Source organism: Trichosurus vulpecula, chromosome 1, assembly GCF_011100635.1.
Source record: "Trichosurus vulpecula isolate mTriVul1 chromosome 1, mTriVul1.pri, whole genome shotgun sequence".
Lineage (NCBI taxonomy): Eukaryota > Metazoa > Chordata > Mammalia > Diprotodontia > Phalangeridae > Trichosurus > Trichosurus vulpecula.
In genome coordinates, this window is record NC_050573.1 from 11,577,835 (window position 1) to 11,602,297 (window position 24,463).

The following is a 24,463-nucleotide window of genomic DNA, read 5'->3' on the forward strand; positions in this document are numbered from 1 at the left end:
ATCGCCTGTTCTTGACCTTCAGTTGGCTCTTCTTACTTGGTGACCTTTCCATAAGAAGCCGACAATGAATCCCCAGCGGTTTTGTTCGTTTTTTTTTTTTTTTTTACGGAAATCCCTTTGTGAAGAAGGAGCCCTGCTCTCCTAACAGTGTCTGTATAGAGTCCCCCCTCTTCCCTCTTAGGGCTCCCAGGGCAGAAAGGGAACAGCATGCCCACAGAAAAGATGCTTCTCCAGGAAGAGAAGCTCTTCCCTTCCCAGCCCACAGGAGTCCTCGGTCTCTGTGGCTGGGAGCTGGTGAAGTGGACCACAATATGAGAAGGATCAAGAAAGCCCCCGTAGGGCCCCCTAAGCTGGGGGGTTCAGGTCATCCTGGCTTTGTCCTCAACAATGGGCACTCCTTAATTAGAGTATGATGTGGTTTGGACTCTGTGCTGAAGCAAGCAGAGGGCCCAGGGGAGGCAGGAAGAACTGACTGAGGAGGCCCAGTGTCTGAAATGGCGATACAAGAAAAAATTGGATTCAATGCAGTGATGGGGAAGTGGGTGGGTGTTTTGTTAAAAGTTGCCCCTCCCTGATGAAGCTCACCACCCCTGAAGTGAAGCCTGCCTGGTAAGAAATTGGCAGAACAGACCAACACAGCTGCCCCCTTCTGACAGTGTTTGTCCCCTTATGCACCTGTAGTCCCCACCTCTGCTGAGCGGAGGGACTTGAGTCCTCTCACATCCAGATTGGAGTGGCCTCAGACCTTTGACCTGGTGTCTTTACCACATGTTCCTGCCCCTCTCATCACTGACCTCAGCAGATGCCTTGGCCCAGCACTGAGGCTCAGAGCACCCAAGTCTAGTTCAAGCTTTTCTGGGCTCTCTGGCCTCAGCTTTCTCGCCTTTTGTTTTTGTTTGTTTGTTTGTTTGGTTTTTGTTGTTTGATGGGGGAGGCTGGGCAGTTGGGGTTAAGTGACTTGCCCAAGGTCACACAGCTAGTAAGTGTGTCAGGTGTCTGAGGCCGGATTGGAATTCAGGTCCTCCTGACTCCAGGGCCGGTGCTCTACTCACTGTGCCACCGAGCTGCTCCCAGCTTTCTCTTCTATAAAGGGAAGACGTACCCTTAGACCTCTGAGACCCTTTCCACCTAGGACCGGGAACCCAAAAGAGCATCAGGATAGTCCTGTCACCCACCTCATCTCTATGGATGACCCTCCATATCTTGGCATCTCCCCAGTGCTCCCCATACTAGGTATGCAATCGCTGTGTAAAGAAATGTTTCCTCTTCATTCAAGAGAACCATACTGGAAGACACAGAGGGGCTTGCCTCAGCCCACCTCTGCTTTCCTGCCTTGTAGGGAAATGAATCTGGGCCTGCACTCACTCCTTTTTGGGCATAACTCACTACCCCAGAGGCTTGTTACTTGATTGACAAAATTGGCCTTTTATATTATGCCATTGGTCACCATTAATAATATTAAGTAGTGTATTTTCTTCATAGGGCAGAAGTCAAATTCCCTGTCACTGGTATGTTTTCAGTTCTTTGAATGCAGAGGATCCAGATCTCTCTGTTTTAGATTGTGTCCATTGCCAGAAGGGCTTCCCCAAGCAGTGGCTTTGGGGCTAAGCCTTTTCTCTGTCCATCTCCCCCACCAGCCCCACCCCCATCCTGGCCCCAAGACCTCTGTAGATGCTGGAGAAGAAGGCCTTTGTGCCCGTGCTTCCTGAGCGAGGGCATGGGCTGAGCCCCAGAGAGCAGCCACTCTTGGAGTCGTTTGTAATTCAGGCTGCAGGATGCTCACCATATCGTTAAGAGCTTGTTCTGTCAAGTGGCCGAGAAGGTCCCTTTGCTGCCGCAGGAGAGTTTGCCAGGCTGGCTGTGGGCTCCTGAGGCCTCTGTCCTCGGGGCCTCCCCTATTGCTGCCTGGCCAGTTTGCTTGTATGTGTCCTAAGGGGCTTGACTTAGGTCCTGTGCTGGGTCCCCAAGGTGCAGGGTACTCCTCCTGCATGGGATTGACTAGGGCGTCTCTCTAGGTTGGTGACCGTTGTTACGATGAGGCCATGTATGAGGCTGCCAAGCTGCTCTACAACAACGTGTCCAATTTTGCCCGCCTGGCATCTACCCTGGTGCATCTGGGCGAGTATCAGGCCGCAGTGGACAGCAGTCGCAAGGCCAACAGCACCAGGACCTGGAAGGAGGTAACGTATCAAACCCCGGCCTCCCCAGCAGTAGAAATGCTTGGTCTCCCATTTGTCCCATTGGGCCATTTTTGCTCCATTGACCATTTTTACATTCTCAACTATTTTCAAAAACCCAGTAGCGTCTACCACTTGGTAGACCAGGTCATCTTCCTTCACCTCTGTCCACATATCTGACCTGCCTCCCAGAACGTGTCGGTGGGCCAGAGACATCCAGTCTGCCAGGCTTCACAGGTGACTGTGTGGTCCCCCTGAGCTGCTGAGAACGGCTGGGTTTGAAGGTTCCCTAGGAGAGCTGCTTGTAAGGGAGGGCACCAGAGCCAGCTGACTCCACAGTCTGACAGACCCCATCGGCCTGGCTCCTCTCTGAGAAGATTTAATCAGCCTCCAGGATTAGCAGGCACTCTGCAGGGCCAGCTTCAAGGAGTGATAGTACTGCCCAGGGGCAGTGATCGGCATGTGGTCCAGCCAGGCCAGGGTCACCCTCTGGTTTAGTGGCTCCAGATCCAGAGGGCTAGGCTGCCGCCCTGCCCCACACATGCTCCCTCCCTGCTTTGCTGAGGTCGTGGGAGAAGTTGAGGCCTTCCAGAGTCACTGGTGTTGGGAGAGGCTTGTCCTTGGCAGGAGGTTTGGGGAGCTAGCAGGCCTGGGTTCCTCTAGCTCCTTTCATCCTGTTCTTTCTCCCAGGCCTGTGATTTCATGAGGCATTTTCTGGCACAAAATCCCACTTAGAGAATAGCTTGGAGGCCTGAGCTTTCACCCAGACCACCACCATTCTCCCCGAGGAAGCGCTCTAATAATAAATAGTGATCTGGGGTCCCTGCCATGGTGTGGGGCCATGTCCTGCAGCTCTAAAAGGGTTTGGGCAGATGCTGTGAAGAAACAGCCAAAGGCCTCCTTTGTCCCTCTCTTGCAGGTGTGCTTTGCCTGTGTGGATGGACAGGAGTTCCGCCTGGCCCAGTTATGTGGCCTCCATATTGTCATCCATGCGGACGAGCTCGAGGAACTGATCAGCTATTACCAGGTGAGCCTGCAGAGCTTCTGGGTGTTGTCCCCCTGCCCATGTTCTGTGCCCCCTTACCCCGGGCCCTCAATCCCTGACTGGCGCTGTGGTTATAGTTTGCCAATATTTCCACAGAGCTTTCTGTGCTCAGAGCCCAGCAGGGGCCCTGATGCTGTGCACGTGTCATCGCTGTCCTTTGTGACTTACAGCACATGTGAAAAAGGTCTTTGAGATTAAGGGACAATTGAGTTGTGTCCTCAAGGCCCCTTGTTTTATTTTGGGAAAAGTCCACACTGTGCTTGTTTTGGGATGTCATGTCTTATCTCCACTCCAGCAGCCTTCTGGGCAGGGGGCAGGGCTGGTGCCAGCATTTGTGAGGATGAAGAGGAGCGGGAGCCTGTCCCCTCCTATGCGGGCCATGTTTTAGTCTCCACATGGAGAAATTGAAATGAGCATGGGGGTGTGGGGGGAGGGGGCCAGGGAACCAGTTGAGCCCAACTAGAATCCAGAATGGGTTTCTTTATTTCATTTGTTAGAAGGAATTGCATGCTGAGTTGAGGAAAAGGGAATATTCAGGATGAAGGCAATGTGAAAACAAAAGATCTCAATATAAATTTAAAATAGACACAGAAACGTCTATTAACAGATAAGATTTTGTGATGCTGAGAGGGCCATGGTATGAAGAAAGGCCTTCAGTGGCCCCAGTCAACAGACACTAAGCATCTACTGTGTGTTTAGGTGCTGAGGGGAGAGGGGCAATGGTGGATCAACCCTGATGAGTGATACCAGGGGGTCATTCCTGGTGCCCAGATAAATAACTGACCCAGGGGCCAGGAGCAGGCCAGGGTAAACCTTCCATCCTGGCAGGCCTGGGTCACTTACATCTGGGCCGTCCCAAGGATACTCAGGTCTGACTAGTGGCCCTCACTCCCTTTTGAAATGACTTTGCATTGTTTTGTATACATGTTAACAAGCATTTATTAAGTGTCAGCTCTGTGCAAGGGCCTGTGCTGAGCCCTGGGGGCTACAACGAGGGACAGAAGCCTGTTCCCCGCTTTCCAGGAGCCCATCATGTATCAGGGAAGAAAACACGCAGGGACTGGGCTGAAAACCCAGCCTCCTCGGGCCTGCCTCGGGGAGGAATCCTGAGCTACTCTCAGATTCCAGTTCTGACCTCTGTGCCCTTGTGGGCTGCTTGTTCTCGCAGGCGAGTCCCTGGACTGCTGGCCCCGTGTCCTTGTAGGAAACAAATTGGCGGCTCTCTACTTCCCTCCTCCATCCAGAATAGGCCTGGCTGATGTTTTACACATGCAAGTTTTCGCTGTACACGTGGGGCTCAACATGTTTGCTTGAACTCAAAAAGCCAACCTCCACATTTAAGAGCAGAGTCTTTTTTCAGCTTTCCAAGAAAACATTGTCTTCGAAGTATGTTTTTTTAGGTCGGGGTCCATGGGCAGATTTTAGGACATTCATGAAAGTGAATGGAAAAAAAATTATACCTTTCTTTTCTCTCGCCTCTCACTGTAACTGACCATTTCTTTCCATTATGAATGGAGGCTGCAGATCCCAGTGAGCTTCACAGGCAACCAGAGGGGTCCATGGCACCAAAATGGTTCCAGCCTCAGAGCTGCTGCATGTGTGGCTGCCTATCCCCATCCCCAAAGGGCAGCAGCTCTGAGTATAAGCACAGACAGAGGGCAGGCCACCCCAGGTCTGTGGACTCATCGCACTGAACAGCTGTGCTTGGGCTCTTGGTACCAGAACCATGTGTGAGCAGGTGTTTGGGATCCTGTTGAGCCTGGTAGTGTTGGCATTTCTGTGTGTGTCTTTTTTCATGGAACAGGATTTCATAGACTTCCAGGTGTCAACAATCATCACTTCTTTGGCTAAGTCCCTTAGTGCCCTGATTTTAAATAGAGGAGTGACCGTTTCTATTTTTTCACTTATGATTATTGCTACCATGAGTACCTTTTTTCCCTTCCAAATCAAGTAAAAGCATTTTTTATGGATGTAAAATTTTTAAAAATTAATTTTTAGTTTTCAACATTCACTTCTATAAGATTTGAGTTCCAAATTTTCACCCCATCTCTCCCCTCCACTTACCCCAAGACAGTATGCAATCTGATATAGGCTCTACATATACATTCATGTTGAATCTATTTTCACATCAGTCATGTTGTAGAGAAGAATTAGAACCAATAGGAGAAACTGTGAGAAAGAAGAAATAAACTAAAAAAGAAAAAGAGAGAGACAGTACAAATGATCTGCTTCAATCTGCATTCAGATTCCATAGTTCTTTTTCTGGAGGTGCACAGCGTTTTCCAGCATAAGTCCTTTGGAGTTGTCTTGGATCCTTGCATTGCTGAGAAGGGCTAAGTCTATCAAAGTCAGTTGTCGCACACTGTGGCTGTTACTGTGTACAATGTTCTGGTTCTGCTCCCCTCACTCAGCATCAGTTCATTCAAGTCTTTCCAGGTTTTTCTGAAGTCTGAAGCAGGGTCCTTCTTAAAGGACAGCAGCTCCAGGTAGATGCCCATTAGCCAGGAGAAGCTGGGGATTCTCATAGAGGAAAGCCAGGGTGGAGGGGCCCCTGTTAGTCTGGTATTTCATTGGCCAGCATACTTGAATCTCACTATTTCCTTAAAGGAGATGTAAGTGATACTTGAGATTATGGGCTTCTCACTGACCATTCTGTTTGGATCTCAGCATCTCCCCCCTCAAGAAGTAGGCACCCAAATTCATTTGGGAAAAAGGCTGAGGGTCATGCATTCCTCATCAATCCCCCTTCAGTGAGGATCCAGATTCCTTTGGCGACACCAGTGGAGGGCTCATCTTCTGGAGCTGCTTTAGGCTGACAAGGGGCACAGAGCTGTCCCTGCCTCACTGGGTCCCCAGGGAGTTGACTGGAAGTGAGCATTGGCCACAATCAGGGGATGATGGGTGCACATGGGCTGGAATCCTTCCACTAGGGCCATCTGAAATTTGATTAAGGTTAGCCTGGAGGGCACAGACTTGGTTAGAAGGTTCAAAAATCATCAAGACAATGAGCAAAAGTGGCAGGGGGGTCAGAGTTAAAAACCAGGAACCCTTGCTTGGCAATCCAGAGGGGCCTCTTCCAAGATGTTTGAATTATTGATACAAACACAGCACGATGTGTTAACAAGAGCACAGATTCCCCCTTTATGACTGAACAAGAGGGGCTTGAAACATGTGGTGTCATCCATTTTGATTGCTCCTCACCTTCTAGAACTTGGTTGACTTTCAAATCAAGCTACATAAATTTCATTCTCAACCTTTCTTCTTAAAATAAAGTCAAACTTCCTCACATTCTGTTAGGATCGTTGTACAAAGGACTTGTAGTATGTTTGTTTCCTTGGGTACATTTCCCTAAAAGGAATCGCTCATTATCAATCACTTTCATTGATGACTTAAAAGTCAAGAGCTACGCCTATGTGACTCTAAAGCCATTTTTGTTGCTACCAGCAGCAAGGATCAGTGTGCCCCACTGCATTTCAAGTGAGGGGTGGACTTTGCCCACCTCTACCTAGTGAGGGCATCCCAAGGGGAGTCTTCCCAAATAGTGGAGTTAGACCAATTAGTAAAGTTCAGCCAATGCTAAGCGAGGGACCAGACTCTTCTGCCATCTTTCTTTTTGAGCAGAAGGTCTGTCTGTCTTGTGCATTCTATTCCAAGATGCTGTGAACCCGTGCAGTTCCCTTTACTTTGGTCTGTTGGAGTTGCGTATGTTGAGTCACAAACTAGCTTCAGATTATGCTGCTCCTTAGTACCGCTGCTTTTTATTGGTCACTGTCTTCCAGAGTTTGCTGTTGGTGGGAGAAGTTCTCTCTGGCTGGTGTCTGGTAGGCCACACATTAGGAAGGATGAATTCTCTGCAGGAGGGTGCCTTTGCAGTGAGTGTGTGAGGGCAGTCCCCACACAAGGCTGGGGGGTACAAAGTACCATCAGGCTCAGAGAGTGAAGGGACAGCCCAGGGTCCCCCCAGCTAGTGACAGGGCCAGCGCTGGCACCCCAGGCTTTCATGTCCTGGGTCAACATGGTTTCTTCCCTGGGGTCACTATAGTCTTGTCCTATGGTTCTGGTTATTCTTAGAGCAGCGTTTCACAGGAAGTGACTTTTCCTCCCCAATTTAAATTCCCTATCCTAAGTGTGTCCTCATTCTTCCATCCCAGGATCGTGGCTATTTTGAAGAAGTGATTGCCCTGCTGGAGGCTGCTCTGGGGCTGGAGCGGGCCCACATGGGGATGTTCACTGAGCTTGCCATCCTGTATTCCAAATTCAAGCCACAGAAGATGCGGGAGCACCTGGATCTCTTCTGGTCCAGAGTCAATATTCCCAAGGTGAGGCTGCACCAGACGTGGGGGGCCGTGGGCGCTACGTCCCCGGGGACTGTCCCGGTTGGGGCCTCACCCCGATCCTTGCTCTGTGTGCCCTCCCCCACAGGTCCTGAGGGCTGCTGAGCAAGCTCACCTCTGGGCTGAGCTTGTCTTCCTCTACGATAAGTACGAGGAGTATGATAATGCCATCACCACCATGATGGCCCATCCCACAGAGGCCTGGAAAGAAGGGCAGTTCAAGGACATCATCACCAAGGTAACATAGGGCGGCTGGCCTCGTTCTGGTGCTGACAGGAGGAAGGGGTGGTTTCCAGACTTGGATGCCTTCTCTCAAGCTGGAAGGGAGCCAGAGGGCTTCTCATCCATCAGGGCTTGGCTGGAGACCTTCCCCTCCTCCACCCTCCCCTCCCCCATAGCCTTCACCACTTTTTAGTAGCTTCTGGTGTTAAGAGATTCCCCCATCTTTACCGTTCTTCAGCTTTCACCCATTGCTGTTGGTTTGATTCTGTGAGGCCAAGTAGAATTGAGTTCAGTTCAGTTCACAAAACAAGCATAAAATTCCTATGTGCCAGGCTTGCCAAGTGCTGAGAATTCAGAGGCAAAAATGAAGAGGCTCTGACCTCAACAATTTACATTCTGCTCTGGAGCAGGGCGGGGTCGGGGGCACAGCCAATCAGTCCCTCTTCCACAGGAGAGCCCGTCATTAACCCACCCTCAGGGTCAGGCCCACTGCCAGTTTTGCTACAGCCCTGGAGCTAAGAAAGGTTTTTATATTTTTAAACGAAGCTTTGCAGAAACAGGCTGTAGTTTGCCTACCCCTGCACCAGACTAAACTTCATGAGCCTTTTGTGTCATGGTGGTTTGGGCCTTCTCCCTCTGGCCCCTCTGTCCTTCTCAGTGGATGGCACTCAGAGCTGGGCGCAGTGTTCCGCATGAGCTGTGACCACCTCCCTGGATTGGGCAGCCATTCCTCTGCAGAGCCCAAGGCGGCCTTAGGATCTTTTGATTGCCGTAGCTTCTCATAGGTCACTCAGACTCCCCAGAGCTTTCAGGTTCCTGGCTACCTGTGCCTCGTCTGCTTTGTTCCTGGAACGCTGATCTTCTGGAACCCGTATATGACTTTCATCTTAGTGCATGGAGCCTGTGTTGTAGCCTGACAGGCTTGGTCTGTTGGAGTTGCGTATGTTGAGTCACAAACTAGCTTCGACTATGCTGCTTTTTATTGGTAACTGTCCTCCAGAGTTTGCCCGTTGGTGGGAGAAGTTCTCTCTGGCTGGTGTCTGGTAGGCCGCACATTAGGAAGGATGGATTCTCTGCTAGTGTTAGGAATCCCTTTCAGCTTTGTGGCACCTGCATGTTTGGTAAACATGCCTTTATCTTTGACTATATTATTATTTCTTATTTTTTTTCTCATTTTGAGTTCCAAATTTTCTCCCTCCCCTACTCGTTGTGAAGGCAAGAAATACAAACCCATTCCAAATATGAAGTTATGTATAATAAACTTCCACATTAGCCATGTTCCACCCCCCCAAAAAAAAGCAAGAAGAAGAGGGGAGAAAACCAGTATGTTTGAATGAGCCCTCGGAATCCACTGGTTCTCTCTCTTTGGAGGTGGCTAGCGTTGCATTACAGCTGTATTAAAGCGGCTTGGAGATGAGCCTCATTTGGGTCTGTCCAGTGGAGGTCCTTAGCCTGTCCTCTTCTTTGGGTCGTCGCCATTCTTTTCATCCCAGATCCAGCTGAGGAGAGCCCATGCTGCTCCATGTCCCCCACAAGATGTTGTGCTTTGGGATGGAGAAGTGATAAAATGCAAATATTGCAGCCACTTCTTGGAGACTTTTCTTTAGCTTTGGTTTACTTTGATATTGTGGGTTGGGTTTTTCCCATTTAGCCTTGTTTTCCATCTGTCTCTGTAAGTTAAAAATCCACCTCCAAAGTCACTGCTTTGGCCTCCAGGGTTTTATCCTCTTTCATGGAGGTAACAAATGTGGTGGAGATGAGAGGGGTGGGCTGAGCTCCTGCTTGTCCCCATCACCCATCTGAGGCTTGGCCCTTGAGATGTTGAGGTTGGGGCATTTCACCAGCACTCAGCAAGCCCTGACAGTCAGCTGTGTGCCCAGCATGGGAGGTCTCTTTTACCAACATGACTCACAGTGACTTGGTGGTGTGGTGACCAAGGTGGCATCCAGACTGAGGGGGTGGGGTGCATAGCTCATCTGTCCCACAGCAGAAGCAAAAAACATCTCAGATCAACTGAGGTCAAGAAATCCAGTGAGAAACCACTGATCTTGTCCTTCCCAGAGCTGTGCAAAATGGCAGCAAGGAGGCTCTGAACAGCAAGAAATGGGACCTGGCATAAAAGCTGCTGCAGCACCAGAAGACAAGAGAAGCCTCCTCGTGTGACCAGAGCCTGGCCAGGGATCCCTGTGGCCTGCAGGAGCAATGTGCTCTTACAAGAAAGCCACAGGGCAGACCTTGGAAATAACAGGAGTATTAGTGACCAGTCTCATGGGGCATCACTCTGCCTGGGGCGCCCGAGGACTTGGAGGTTCCTAGCCAACTCTCTGCTGAGATGCCAGAGAGGGCCCTGAAGATGCAGCACACTGAGCTTCAGAGGTCTGGGGGGACCTATCAGTATTTATTTTAGACATCCCTTGGGAGGTAGATGAGGGTATCTGGCAAGGGTTAAGTAGAGGAGGGAGGAAGATGTGATAATAGAGCATTTATTAAATGCTTACTATGTGCCCACACTCTGGTGAGCCTCGGGGAGCCAATTGTACAACAGTCCCTGCTCACAAGGAGTTTATATCCTAAGGGGGAAGATGGCCAACAAAGAAGAGTGAGCTGGAAAGGGAGAGCAGTGAGGAAGTCAACCCCTGTATCGTGCTCTGGGCAAGATAAGACCAGGTCTAGGAGAGCCTGGGGGTGCCAGGGATGTCCCCCAGGAGAAGGGATGTTGAGATAGAATGCTTCAAAAGGCAAGAGACAGAGTCGGTGTCCAGAGCAGAAGAGTGTGTCCCACCACACTGAGCATCATTCCCAAGGACACGGGACTTGGACACATCTCTGAAGGAACTCTGAAATGCAGATGCATGTCAGGAGAAACCCAGAGGAGCACATTTATTGGAGCAATTGGATTGGGACAGTTGGATCCTAATGGAGAAGAAAAGCAAGTGCCCCCAAGGGGTGGATTCACAGAGGGGGAAGAAAACGGAATATGACAAGTCTGGAATGTCGGCACGCGTCGATTAAGCCCCTGCTGTGTGCCAGACACTGAGGATACTGCACCCCTGCCCACAAGGAGTCCCAGTCTGCCAGAGGAGATGACATGCAAACCTCAACATCCAGAGACACTCAGGTGGAAGGTGCCAAGGCTAAGGAGGCCACGGAGCACGTCATGCAGAAGGAAGGGCTCAAGGGAGACAAAGAACACTGCATGGGGGACGACCAGAGAGAATGCCCAGAGTGGAGAGAGGGAGGGTCTTGTTCATGGAACAGCCGGGAGGCCAGGGGCACTAGATGGAAGAGGATGTGTGGGTGCGTGAGGGGCGAGGAGGCAGGAAAGGGAGGAGGGGGCAGCTTATGGGGGGCCCTGTTTGATCCTGGAGGCGATAGGGGCCACAGGAGTTTATTGAGTAGTGGAGTAGCATGGTCAGACCTGAGCTTTGGTGGCAGAATGCAGGCAGACTCCACCTCCCCCCTCCAGCAGCTATTGAAGTAATTGAGGCCCAAGATGATGGGGGCCTGCGGCAGGAGGCTGGTAGTGTCAGAGCAGAGGAAGGGTGTGTTCAAGACCTGCTCTGGAGGTAGAAATGACAAGGGGAAGAGGTGGCAGGAATCACTTTGCTAATAGAGTTTATGACAGGGAAGGAGAAGCATGTGGCAGGCAGCGTGCTGATTGATAAGCACACAAATACCAAAGGCCCTGCTCACCTTCAAGGAGCTTATGTTCTAGTGGGGAAGACAACCCACACAAAGAGGTTGGGAACAATGGTCCCTGCTGCTGTGGTTCGATTCGTGGAGGCCCCAAAAGGGCCTCACCTATGGGAGAAGGGGGCAGCCTCACAGAGAAGGCCCTCGGGGTAGTTGGATGTGCCACTAGGAGGAGGCCTCCACTGCCAAGATGGTGACAGAGGCACTCAGGCTTAAAGTCAGGAACAGGGCTGGGGGGCCATGAAAAAGACAGAAACATGGAGCACGGGTGAGGGGAGCCACTAGCAGAAGGACCTGCCTTCTTTCTGTGCCAGGTGACAAAGGAGGGCTGGACGCACACGCGTGTATGCACACACACACACACACACACACACACACACCAGTCAGAGAAGGGGCGAGAATGGAGGGGCAGAGCAGGATCATGCCAAGGAGGCAGTAAATGCAGACCAGACTAACTAGAGGTTCACACTGTGATCCCAGAAGTGGGGATTAAAAGGAAAAAAGAAAAGCAGAGAGCTGACAGGGAAAGGGGAGCCCTTCTACTGAGGAACGGCCCGACAGAGGGTGTTATTGTGCCTTAAGAAATAATGGAGGAGCCTCAGCACGTCCCCAGAGGACTTGGGGTGAGCCAAGTGCTTGAGGAGGACCAGGAAGACCGTGTAGATGGTAGCAGCCACATTGGCAAGACAAACCCACTTGAGGAACTGAAGGACTCTGATCAGTTCCATACCCAGCCGCAATTCCAGAGACTAATGAAGTGTGTTTGCTGCCTCTCGACTTGCAGGGTAGGAAGACAGCTATTTGGACGTGGCTGGTGGGTGGGGATGTTTTCCTTGATTATACTTATTTTCACAAGGCGTCTTCTTTAATTTGTGGGGACAGGACCTTGGCAGGAAAGATGGGAATGGTGACGCATAAGAAAGAAGGAATAGAGCGCCCAAGAGAAGGCAGTTCACGGCCCTTCCTGGCTTCCCTGGCTCCCTCCCGTCTCAGCCCAGATCTCCCTGTCTGCCAGAGGCCTTAACATTGGACCCCTCCACTAGCCCCTTCCCCCATGAAATGGGAACTGCTTGAGGGCAGGATGTGTTTTTAACCTTTCTTTGTGCCACTAGCACTTAGCATGGTAACATTTAATAAATACTTGGTGACTAAGATTATTCAGAAAGAAGCCCAGACTTTGAAAAAAGTAACATGTTGAATTTATTATAGACTTGAAAAAAAGTAAGCTTTTGAGTCCTGGTTTCATATGCAATCCTTTTTATGTTAGACTTGGCCTATGGACATACTCTTTTTGTTTTTCGATGTTCAAGTTCAGGATGTTAAAAATAAAAGCCGTTTAGAAACTCCACTTGTTTCAGTTAGGTCTGAGCTATCCCCTGGATATGCTTAAAGCAACGCTAACCCTTTACCTCACTCGCTTGCTCAGGTGGCCAATGTGGAACTGTACTACAAAGCCCTCCGCTTTTACTTGGATTACAAACCCCTCCTGATCAATGACCTCTTGCTGGTTCTCTCCCCCCGGCTGGATCACACTCGAACCGTCAGATTTTTTTCAAAGGTGAGTTTACCAAAAACTGAATAGAATTACTCTGAGAAATAGCATGAAAGGGAGAGTTCGATGCAAGTAGGCTGTGAAGCAGAAAGTCGTTTCCACCCTGTGAAAAATCTGTCTCTTCTTTTCAGTGGATGTCATGGACCTTTCCCTTGTCCTCTTCCCGACCCCCACCCCCATATAGCCTTGACTCTCTCAGCCAGTGAGGAAGGGGAGCTGGGAGGAGGGGTGTTTGCACCCAAAGGCTCATTCCCCACGTTTCATTGAGACTGTGCTTTCCTCTTCAAATACAGGGTGTCCCATATCAAAGCCAATAGATTATTAGGTATAAAAATAATATATATGGAAAAGAATTCCATCTATATAGGACCCTGTATATGAGATTTCTGTTGAGTTAGCTAAACCACCACCTGTGGATAGAAGGTCTCATAGTCTTGTTCATATAGCAGTTATAAAGGCAGGGAGGGGTTGTAAACACAATAATTTGATTTTTCAGGCTTTTTTTCTTTTTCCCAATTCGGTAGGTGAATCAGCTTCCTCTGGTGAAACCTTACCTGCGCTCAGTCCAGAACCACAATAATAAGGGAGTGAACGAGGCTCTTAATAACCTGTTGACTGAGGAGGAGGATTACCAGGTCAGTCAGCAGCTCGCCTGACCCAAACCATCCCTTTGCATCCTCTTTCTTCTCCCCTCGTACATTGCTAACAGGTTTGGGACAGCCTGATGTGGTTACTATAGATGTTACTCATGCTAGTTTGGGGTGGTTCATTTCCCAGCTGATAGAGAGCACCATGCTGTGCCATGCCGTGCTGTGGTGTTGGCATCTTTGGGGCCTGCAGCCACCGTTGGGGCCCTCGTTACTGTGACCACAGGCAAACCTGGCCATAGGCCAGGCCAGTAAAATACACTGGAGCCTTTCAGCCTTAAAGTGACATTGGCTGGCCTCCAAGTACAGACGAGGACTGAGCATGCTTCCATCAGAGTCCGTGTGAGGTCAGAGGTGGTAGGCGTTCTTTCTCTGCAGCTGCTTACCTCCCATCAGAAACAGAAATGGGTGCTAGGTGGTAGTCGCTCGATGCAACTCACTTCAGACTGCTGGTATTAGCACCTGCTCTTTCCTCCTGCCAGCAGCCAGCACTTAGTGCCATGCCTGGCACAGAGTAGGTGCTTCATAAATGCTGATTGGCTCAGGGGGTTACCTACTGAAATCCTGATAGGAGTCTTTGGGCTCCCAGAATGCTGGTCTGCCAGGTCTGTTCTAACCCTGAGCCTGCCTTCCACAGGGCTTGAGGGCATCGATTGATGCTTATGACAACTTTGACAATATCAGCCTGGCTCAGCGGCTGGAGCGGCACCAGCTGATGGAGTTCAGGCGGATCGCGGCTTATCTCTACAAGGGCAATAATCGATGGAGACAGAGCGTGGAGCTCTGCAAGAAAGACCGTCTCTATAAGGTCAGTGCCTCCCCTTTGCAATGGATGCCCACACTGGCCAGCCATCTGGATTTAGAGGCAAGGAGAGGAAACGTCCCTCTTTAGCCCCTCTCCAATTGTCTTTTTGGGCCCTCTCTTGTGCCTAAGCCTAGCTGATCCTACCCTCCGTCAGGCAGCCTGGGCAGGGCTCTGCAGGGGCCAAAGATGGTTTTGAGGCAGCTCTTCACAACCGCTGTGGGAGCAGGGTGAGGCACCCACTCACTGGTGGGCCACAGGCTGAATCTCTTCCTGGTTATCTCATTTGGGGTTAACTCATCTGTTACAAATGTGTGCTGTGATTGGCTCTGTTTCTTGGCATCCCCTAGACTGAAATCCCAAATTGGGTTAGAGCGGAATCCAGAGTGTTTGACCTTATGAGCGGTTCTAACACCACTGACTGATGAATCATCTGACATGTACTGAGCAGGTTTGACGGCCCCCAGAATCTGCCTCTTAGTGTGGAAAGAGCAGCTTTCCTACAGGGCCTGTCCCTTTCTCTGTTTGAGGAAAGCTGGGGTGGGGAAGAGATGGGTTTGCTTCCTGTGTATTTTGTACCTGTTTGAATACAGCCAAAACCTGGAAACTGAAAATGCCTGTGACAGCTGAATACTCGGCCCCGAGGGTTCCCCATTGAGCATCCCCTTAAATTAAATGGAGTTATTGAGTCCAAGGCCAAGCAGGCCATGGCTCGCCACGACAAACTGAATGTTACTTTGCAAATGGGGCCCCTCTAACTTGTGCCCTGCCATCACCACCCACCAGCCAAAGGCAAGTTAGCGTTAGGTTATCTGGACCTGTGTGGCCGGCCCGGTGCTGTTGGTGCTGCGCCCCAGAAGACTATCCTGTCCCTGTGGCAGGCAGGAACACAAGCAGCTGAATAAGTCATTTCATCTGCAGCATCTCAAAAAATAGCTGGGAATGCAGGTGTGAGCAGAGCTTCCCTGGTACCCACTGGGCAGGACCCCCTCACGAAGTACCCTGAGAGCCAGGAGTATGTGGGGCCGGTTTGTCACCTTACTTGGTTTGTATCAGCTTCATGTTTGAACAAAAGCTTTTTAAAAGGGACAGAAGCAGCATGGTATGTGAGACTGCTCCCACCACTGCCAGCCCAGGGGCAGGGCCGTGCTTGCCAGTCATCCCTCAGGACCCGTCGAGGCTGCTGGAGACCCCAAGTGCCACAGCCCTTTAGCTTCAGGCCTCAAGCTCTGGCACTGTGGTGTTTGAGTGGTACTGATGGGGTGCTTGTGCTTGGACCCTAATTCTGACAGCCTGTGCTTAGGTGCCTGTGCCTGAACCCCAATTCCAAAACCACATCAGTTCTAAAATCACATCTCTCCCAAGCCTCAAAATACTGTCCATCTAGCTCAAGGGCAGCATGCCCCAGCAATACACTTATCTCTACTCCTTTCACAGTAGGCAGCCCTGTGTACTAATAATTGGGTTTGCACTGGGTCATGACCGTATTTACTTGACCATATTTACTACTTACTGACCTTACTGATATGTATCCTAGATATAGTCAAATGTATACTCTCTTACATTTATTTTGTCTAATAAGACATTTAATGAGAACCACCTATATATTCCTAGTCAGCCCTGACCATTAGTTAACTTAGTGACTTCACAGTCAAAACTACACCTCCCAGTAGCCCCGCTTTGGGCTATTTCCCAGTGAACTCTGGGTAATAGGCTTTCGCAGTAGATACAAAAAGTGCATGTTCCTTTAAGAACTAACCACTCCATAACCACACCTTAACCACTCCCTAATCCCACCCCAAAACACCTGATTGACATGGTTCACTCCCAAATATCATATATAAACTTTCCCTGTAGCCCTGTAAGTTTGCAGGTTCCCTAAGAACTCTTGCCCCCTGTAAAGCATAATAAATCTTTGCCACCTTGACTTAAAGAATGCTTGAGATTGTGAATTCATTCCCAATGGCCCTGACCCTCTCCAGTACTTGGGTCCTTGAGGGCTACTCCCCCTCAATTACCCCGTCTGGAAACTCCAGTCCTGGGAACTTTAGTTTTGGGATTCCTGAATCCTTGGGTTTTTCTCCCTCAACAGCACTAGCCATAACAAGAGCTGACCTCACTGGCCCTGACCAGCCCCACATTCTGCTGCCTTGGCTTTGACTCCTGCACTCACGGGGTCTATCACAAATGAGCTTAATGGAGTCCCAGCTGGGCCCTCACTGCAGCAAGGCAATCCTTCCGCCTCCCTCCTTGATTCATCTGCAGTGCCTCTTCCAGTCCTTCCTATCCCTCCAGGCCTCCCATGACTCCCTTCTCAGCTGAGAACCTGGCCTCATACTTGGCCGAAAAAGAACTGAGACCATTCCCTGAAAGCTCCATCCTCTCCCCTCCTCCACATCTCCTATCCCTCAGATGCCTTCCCCACCATCTCCTGCCTTCCTCTAATGATGAGGCGGCCCTTTTCCTCACTATGGTAAACCCATAATCCACTGCCCCATTCTATCCTGGCTCCTCTGGCAAACTTCCCCCCCGCCCTTTTACCTCCAGTCTCTCCCTGCCTACAAACATGCCCATGTCTCCTTCACTCTTAAAAAACCCACATAACTGGCTGTTCTCTCTCCTCCTCTCATGGCTAAATTCTTGGAGAAGGGCATCACAAGATACAACCTCCTCTTCTCTGGGGCCTCATCATCCTAAGGAGACGATCTCTTAACTGCCAAATCCAGCAGCTTTTCTTCACTCCTTGGCCTTGCTGCTGTTGATCACCCTCTTCTCCTTGGTAACTTTCTTCTTTTCCAAGTTCTCATGACACTGCTGTCTCCTGGCTCTCCTCCTCTCTGTCCAAATGCTTCTTGGTCTTCATCCCTGCTAATTGTGGGCATCCTCCCAGGGCTACGTCCTGCCTCCTTTTTCCTTTTTGTTCTCTAATGGCGTAGTGGGTAGAGCTCTGGGCCTCTAGTCAAGAAGAGCTGAGTTCAAATCCAGCCTCAGACCCTTCCTGTCTGTCTGACCCTGGGAAAATCACTTAACCTCTGTTTGCCTCAGTTTCCTCAACTATAGAATGTAGATAATTGTAGCACATACCTCCCAAGAAGGACCAAATGACATCACAATTATAAAAGTGCTTAATTTTAGTGCAGTGCCTGGCACATCCTAGTAATGGTAGCTGCTATATTAAAGCTTATTTCCTTCCCCTTCTGCTATCTCACTCAGGAATCTCATCAACTTCCAAGGATTCCGTTATCAGATGTGTGCAAATGGCACTCAGCTTTGCTGGTCCAGCCCTGACCTCTCTCGTGAACTCCAGCTGCCTCTTGGGCGTCCCAGACTGCATGTCCTAGAAAAGTCTTAACTTCCGCAGATCCAAATGAACTCATTACCTTTCCTCTAGAGGCCTCCCCTCTTCTTATCTCCCCTGTTAACTGTGGAGGCACCCACACTCAGTTGACTCCTCATCTCACCCCACCCCCATTCAGTCTGGGACCAAGGCCTGTCAATTTCACCTCTGCAGCATCTCTGGCCCATTTCACCTGGTCAAGGTCTCTTGTAGATTTCACCTCTGGGCAATGTCTCTTATAGATTTCACCTCTGCATCATTCCTCTGATCCACTCCCTTCTCTCCTCTGACTGCCCCCACCCTGGTGCAGGCCCTCATCACCTCTGCCTAGATTACTGCATTAGCCGCAGTGCGGCCTGCCTGCCTCAAAATCACCAAAGTGATTTTCCTAAAGTGCGGGTCTGACCAAGCTAGCATTTGCGTGGCGGTGTGGAAAGCACTTTAGTGTATTATCTTCTTTGATCTTCAGTATAAGGTAGTGAGGTAGGTGCTGCTTTTCGCCATTTTACAGATGAAGAAGACTTCTCCAGGGTCATACAGCGCCAGAGACAGTATTTGCACTCGTCTGTCCCAACTCCAGAGCTTTGTCTACTGCACCACCTACCTAGCTGCCTCCAGGATCAAATACATTCTCTGTTTGGCATTGAGAGCCCTTCATAACCTGGCCCCCTAACACCTTACAGCCCAGTCTGTTGACACTGGCCTCTTGGCTGTTCACAAACAAGACCCTCCATCCTTGCCTCTGACCATTCGCTCTGGAACACTGAGCTCCCTGGCTTCCTTTATGTCCCAGCTAAAGCCCCGCCTTCTACACGAAGCCTTCCCCAGCCCTCCTTAATGTTAGGAACTTCTTTTTGAGATGATCCCTTTACACCATCTCTATCTTGTTTATACAGTTGTTTTCATATTGTGTCTTCCATTAGAAGGTGAGCACTTTAGAGTAGAAAACTGGGCTTTTGGAGGGGGGGCTGTGTTCTTTTTTTCTGTCCCAGCCCTTAGCACCTGCCTGGCACATAGCACTCCCAGCATCCCCATGAAGAAAGTCCTGCAGCTGTTATCCCCACCTTAAATTATGAGGAAACTGAGGCTCACAGCAGCAAACTAATTGCCTTTGGCACCAGTTTTTAATGTTTAGTCCCTGAAGTTATTTTTTAAATATTTTAATTGCTGCCTTTTCCAATTTTATTATTTTTTTTATTTTTAACATTCTTTTAAATTTCGAGTTCTCAGTTCTCTCCTTCCCATTTCTCTCCCCCACCCACTGAGAAGGCAAATAATATGATATTAATTATACATGTGAAATCCTGCAAAAACATTTCCATGTTAGTGATATGGCTAAAAAAAAGTAGAAAACGATACTTCAGTTTTCACTCAGAGTTCATCAGTTCCTCTCCCTGGAGGTAGATAGCATTTTTCATCGGGAGTCCTTTGGAATTGTCTCAGATGGTTGTATTGACAGAGTAGCCAAGTCTTTCAGAGTTGATCATCATTCTACATTGCTAATTACTGTGCCCAGTGATCCCGTTTCTTCTCATTTCACATTCCATCCGTTCATATAGCTCTTGCCATGTTGGGTTTTTTTTTTCCCCAAAACCATCCTGTTCACCATTTCTTATAGCACAATAGTATTCCATTACATTCATGCCATACCTCGCTCAGCCATTCCCCAACTGATGGGCATCACCTCAGTTTCCAATTCTTGGCCACCACAAATAGAGCTGCTAGAAATACTTTTGCGCATATTAGTCCTTTTCCTTATTCTTTGATCCCTTTGGGGTACAGACCTAGTAGGGGTATTGCTGGGTCAGAGGGGTTTTTGTTTGTTTTTTGGAGGGGGGAAGGCAGGGCAATTGGGATTAAGTGACTTGCCCAAGGTCACACAGCTAGTAAGTGTGTCAGGTGTCTGAGGCTGGATTTGAACTCAGGTCCTCCTGACTCCAGGGCCGGTGCTCTACTCACTGTGCCACCTAGCTGCCCCCAGGTCAGAGGGTATGTGTAGTTTTGGACCTAGTTTCAAATTGTTATCCAGAGTGGTTGGATCAGTTCACTACTCACCAGCAGTGCGTTAATGTCCCTATTTTCTCACATCCCCTCCTCTAGCATTTGCCATTTCTAATAGATCTGAGGTTGTTTTAATTTGCATTTCTCTAATCACTGGTGATTTAGAGCATTATTTCAAATGACTATAGATGGATTGCGTTTCTTCTGAAAACTTCCTGTCCATATCCTTTAACATTTATCAATTGGGGAATGACTCTTGTTTTTATAAATTTGACTCAGTTCCCTATGTACTTGAGAACTTGCTTTACAATTTTTTGATATTGCTTCATTGTCTGTGACACCTTTTAGCAAAATGTGGTTTCCCTGGTTGTCTCCTTTAATTAGGTCTGTGTTTGCTATTGCTTTGTCTGAGATCAGGATTGCCCCTCCTCCCCTCTTCACTTCGGCTGCAGCATAACAGACTCTCCTCCAGCCCTTTATTTTATGTCTTTCTGTTTCAAGTGTGTCTCTTGTAAACAACATATTGTTGGATTCTGGTTTCTTATTCATTCTGCTATCCGCTTCCATTTTGTGGGTGAGTTCATCTTGTTCACATTCACGGTCATGATTACTGACTGTGTATTACACTCCATCCCATTTTCTCCTGTTTCTTCTTCTCTCTCTCGTTATTCTTTCCCTCTTCTGAAGCCTATTTTGCTTCTAACAACTGTCTGCCTTCCATCTCTCCTCCCTCTTATTATTCTCCCTCCCTGCCTCTCTCTCTTATCTTCTGCTTCTTCTGTTTCTCTGTTGGGTAAGTCACATTTCTATACACACACACACACACACACACACACACACACACACGCAGAGATAGATAGATACAGATGTATGTGTATATATTCTTTCTTTCTTTGAACCAGTTCTGATGAAGGTGAGGTTCAAGCATTGCCCTGCTCCCATTTTCCCTTCCAGTATTAAAGATCTTCCTTGCAAGCCTCTTTTCCCCATTCTGCCTCTCTCTTCCCCCTTCACCCCGTGCATCCCTCTTTCTCACCCCTTCTTTTTTTTTAGATCATCCCAACATAATTGACTCATACCCTCTATGTAAATTCCTTTTAACTACCATAACATGATAAAGTTCTTAGGAGTTACAAGTATCATCTTCCCATTTAGGAATGTAAATAGTTTAACCTCATTGAGACCCTTATAATTTCTCCTTCATGGGGCAGCTAGGTGGAGCAGTGAGTAGAGTCCTGGAGTCAGGAGGACCTGAGTTCAAATCCGGCCTCAGACACTTGACACACTTACTAGCTGTGTGACCTTGGGCAAGTCACTTAACCCTAATTGCCCTGCCCTTCCCCCTGCAAAAAAAAAAAAATAGCTGCCATCCAGGCTTTCCCTGATGGGCTTTCAGGAAGTCCCAGTGGCTCTCCTCCATTGTGCATGCTGTCGGAGTGGCCTGCAGTGAGCTCTCTCCTCACCAGCTGTCCCTTTGCAGGATGCCATGCAGTATGCGGCTGAATCCCGGGATGCCGAGCTAGCCGAGGGCCTCCTGCAGTGGTTCCTGGAGGAAGGCAAGCGGGAGTGCTTCGCTGCGTCTCTCTTCACCTGCTACGACCTACTGCACCCCGATGTGGTCCTTGAGCTCTCCTGGAGGCACAGCATCCTGGACTTTGCCATGCCCTACTTTATCCAGGTGATGAGAGAGTATCTTACCAAAGTAAGTATGTCTCAAGGGCATCCCTCTGACCTCTGGGGAGTTGCTCGAGGCCATATGGGCAAGTCTTAATTCCCCAAACCTTGGAGAGGTGGGTTGTACCCATCTCCACTGCCCTTCTAGGCAAGGTTGGAGCAGAGGAGGATGTGTCTCCCCCTCTTACAGGCTTCATGCCACGCACAGCAGCCTTCAGAGGAAACAAGAATTCAGCACGTATTGAAGTCCTTTGTCTGTGCAGCACAGGCTGCCCAACCCGGCTGTGGGCTTCTCTCAAATCTCCCTGCTTCCCACTCTTTTTATTAATCTTATAGGGATACCACTGCTAGATGTGGCACCACTGTTAGACACTGGAGCCAGCTGTCCTTGAACCTGCTTGTGTGCCAGAGGGACAGGAAGACAAGGAATGAGGTGGTTCGGGCTTCCCAGGAGGCCTGAGAAGGCAGGTGTGGTTGGATCTGTGGACTCCCTCCCAGACAGCACAGCTCCTCCCCACAAGCCCCCAGTGCCTAAGCAGTACAGCCAATTTTCCTTGCACTGAGATGTCAGATACTACACTCTTGGGTTTTCTTGCAGGTGGCTGGGCTGCTTAATAAGGTGACAGTGTCTGCTTTTCACCTTCCTCATTGGTCTTGTCCCATCCTTACAGACATGCCTGGGAATCTGTTTTAGGAACCTAGTTATAGTTGCTGCCAAATGAGCTGAATAATGTAGATGGCTTTCATCATTTCTAGTAATTTGAGAAAGGACACCCCTTGGCAGGGATTACTTGAAAATCCAACTGGACCCCTTAATTTCTATACTCTAGAAAAGAAAGTGGGCATTGTGCTATTGGGCGACTGTGGGTGTATGGGTTTGAGCATTTCACATGGATGTTTCTGAGGCCAAGCTGTTCTGGAAGAAGCAGATTGAGCTGTTCAGTCATGATTGTGGCAACTTCTCATTTCAAAGGACCCCCAAGGGCACTCAAGGCTCATTAACTCAGCACATCCTGTGCCAGGCTCCATCCCTCGAGGGAGGCTCTCAGGCTGTCTTTGCTGGCCCATGCTGGGAAGAGCTCCAGAGGTGACCTTTGTGACCTCACCAGCAGAGGCTGGCTGATGGGAGCCTCCTCAACCAGCAGATGAGGGAACCGAGGCCAGAGAAGGCTCTGAGTGGGGAGGCCCCTTAAGGTCTGCAGACATTGTTCCTTAGGAGACACATAGTAGTTCATGGATGAGGTCTGGAGCTAGATGGCAGCTGGTGTCTGCAGCAGATTTTGAACCCTGGTCCATGCCTCTCCCATTGCTCCATGTGCTATGTGATTCATGGGTAGCTGGGGCCGAGGCCTGCCCATCGCCCCCATCTCTTCCATAGCAGGCCCAAGGTCAGTCCCACAATAAGGACTCCATATTGCCCGGGGTGGGGTGGGTAAGGGCAGGGGCGACATAGGTGACCTACACTTACCCTTGGGATTGGTTGGATTTGCAAGTGACTACCACTGAGTGACCTTTGCCGCTGCTGGGAAATGCAGACCCTGCTCAGGCCACATTAACTGCGTGTGTGTGGATTAATCTTAGGAGATGCGGTTTACATGAAATGCTGTATCTCTCCTGTCTCCTACATGTCTGTAACATGAAAACAATCTGTCTTTCCTGGGGGTGTCCAGTACTCCTGGTGCCTCAAGGGTAGTGGTCACTCTCTTCAAGAACATGAAATGAAAGCCCATGAAAAGCTGCAGCAGCGTCAGCGGCAGAGTGGGAGACAGGTGGTCTGAGAGCAAGGCCTGAGGCTCCCCAGCCTTTCTGCTCCTCTGCTAACTGGTTCCCAGCCATGGGCACAAGTGGCTGTGGACGCTGCCCCTCAGGGATGAGGCCAGACGTGACCCTCCATCCTACTGTAGCTGCCACTGTGGCCACCCTGCCGCCACTGCATTCTCCCAGGCCCGTGGTCCCTGCCCCTTGGGGCCTTGGGAGCTTGGGTGGGGCTGGGCATCCCTGTGCTCCTAAGAAGCCTGTCAAGGCCACGTGATTTGTAAAAATGATATTGTTACCATCAGTTAAAATGCAGCTGCCAGCATGATGCCAGCAGGGTCAACCTTTGTTTGGGTTCTGCTGCCCTCTTGGCTGACCCTGGTCAGGTAAATTGTGCTGCCCCAGTGAGCAGCACCCACGGACCTCCCCCTCCTTGATGCAAAGTCATGTCATGGCTTCTTGGCTTGGCTGGACACAGGGCTCTGCTCTGGGCTCTGTTGGCCTTCCCTGAGCAGAGCTGGACCCCAACTTCCTCGGAGTCATTAGGATTCCTGGTAAAACTGTCCCAGAACAAGCCCCACCAGGTTGGACCAGGAATGAGCCTGTGTTTAGAGTCTGGTCATTGGGGTTGGCACAGAATGTCACCTCTGTGCCCCCCAAAGGCCAAGGAGGACCCTGGTGCCCCCTAGTTTCCAAGCATCTAACAAAAGCCAATGTGCTTGCACATTGGTGCTGTGCACCCCAGTGCAGAAAGCACAGGTTGCTTCTTTGGCCATTGTCTTTAACTTTGATAGAGAAGCCCTGCCCCAGTCAGTGTTGGCAGCTCGTCTGTCTTTGGGGCTGGAGGGAAGGAGACCTCAGGAAGAAGCAGTGAGTGACCACCCTGTGACCGACAGGAGGCTTCCCCCAGCCTTGCCACCAGGAGGCAGTAGGGAGCAGGCCAGGCCTACACCCACATCTCATTGGCTAGAAGGGTACCAGGCTCCTCTCTTCCAGTTTTGTTGAGCTCCGGGGACATGGACTTAAACGTAGACAGGAGCATGCTGTAGAACCAGGAAGGAGCTGGGTTTGAGCCAGGTGGCCTCATACTAGTTGTCATATCAAGGCCAGTCTCCCTATTTGTCAGAGCGGCTCCTTGTAGATTTGGACCAGCTTCCTCAAAGTTCTTTTCACTGGGACTCAGCCAGCCAGGGCCAGTATTGTGGAGGGCGCTGGGAGTCCCAT

General features: G+C 49.8%; 1 protein-coding gene across 2 annotated transcripts in view; it reads left to right on the forward strand.

Annotated features, from left to right (window-relative positions):
* The window catches only part of CLTCL1 (clathrin heavy chain like 1), an 84,488-nt gene that overhangs the window by 56,969 nt on the left and 3,056 nt on the right, over nucleotides 1-24,463 (forward strand). For both annotated transcript variants that reach the window (XM_036765539.1, XM_036765531.1), the window contains exons 23-30: nucleotides 2,016-2,180; nucleotides 3,097-3,204; nucleotides 7,374-7,541; nucleotides 7,645-7,794; nucleotides 12,898-13,029; nucleotides 13,548-13,658; nucleotides 14,308-14,478; nucleotides 21,291-21,512. In XM_036765539.1, coding sequence (XP_036621434.1) covers nucleotides 2,016-2,180; nucleotides 3,097-3,204; nucleotides 7,374-7,541; nucleotides 7,645-7,794; nucleotides 12,898-13,029; nucleotides 13,548-13,658; nucleotides 14,308-14,478; nucleotides 21,291-21,512 — 1,227 coding nt within the window. The remainder of the gene's footprint in view (nucleotides 1-2,015; nucleotides 2,181-3,096; nucleotides 3,205-7,373; nucleotides 7,542-7,644; nucleotides 7,795-12,897; nucleotides 13,030-13,547; nucleotides 13,659-14,307; nucleotides 14,479-21,290; nucleotides 21,513-24,463) is intronic.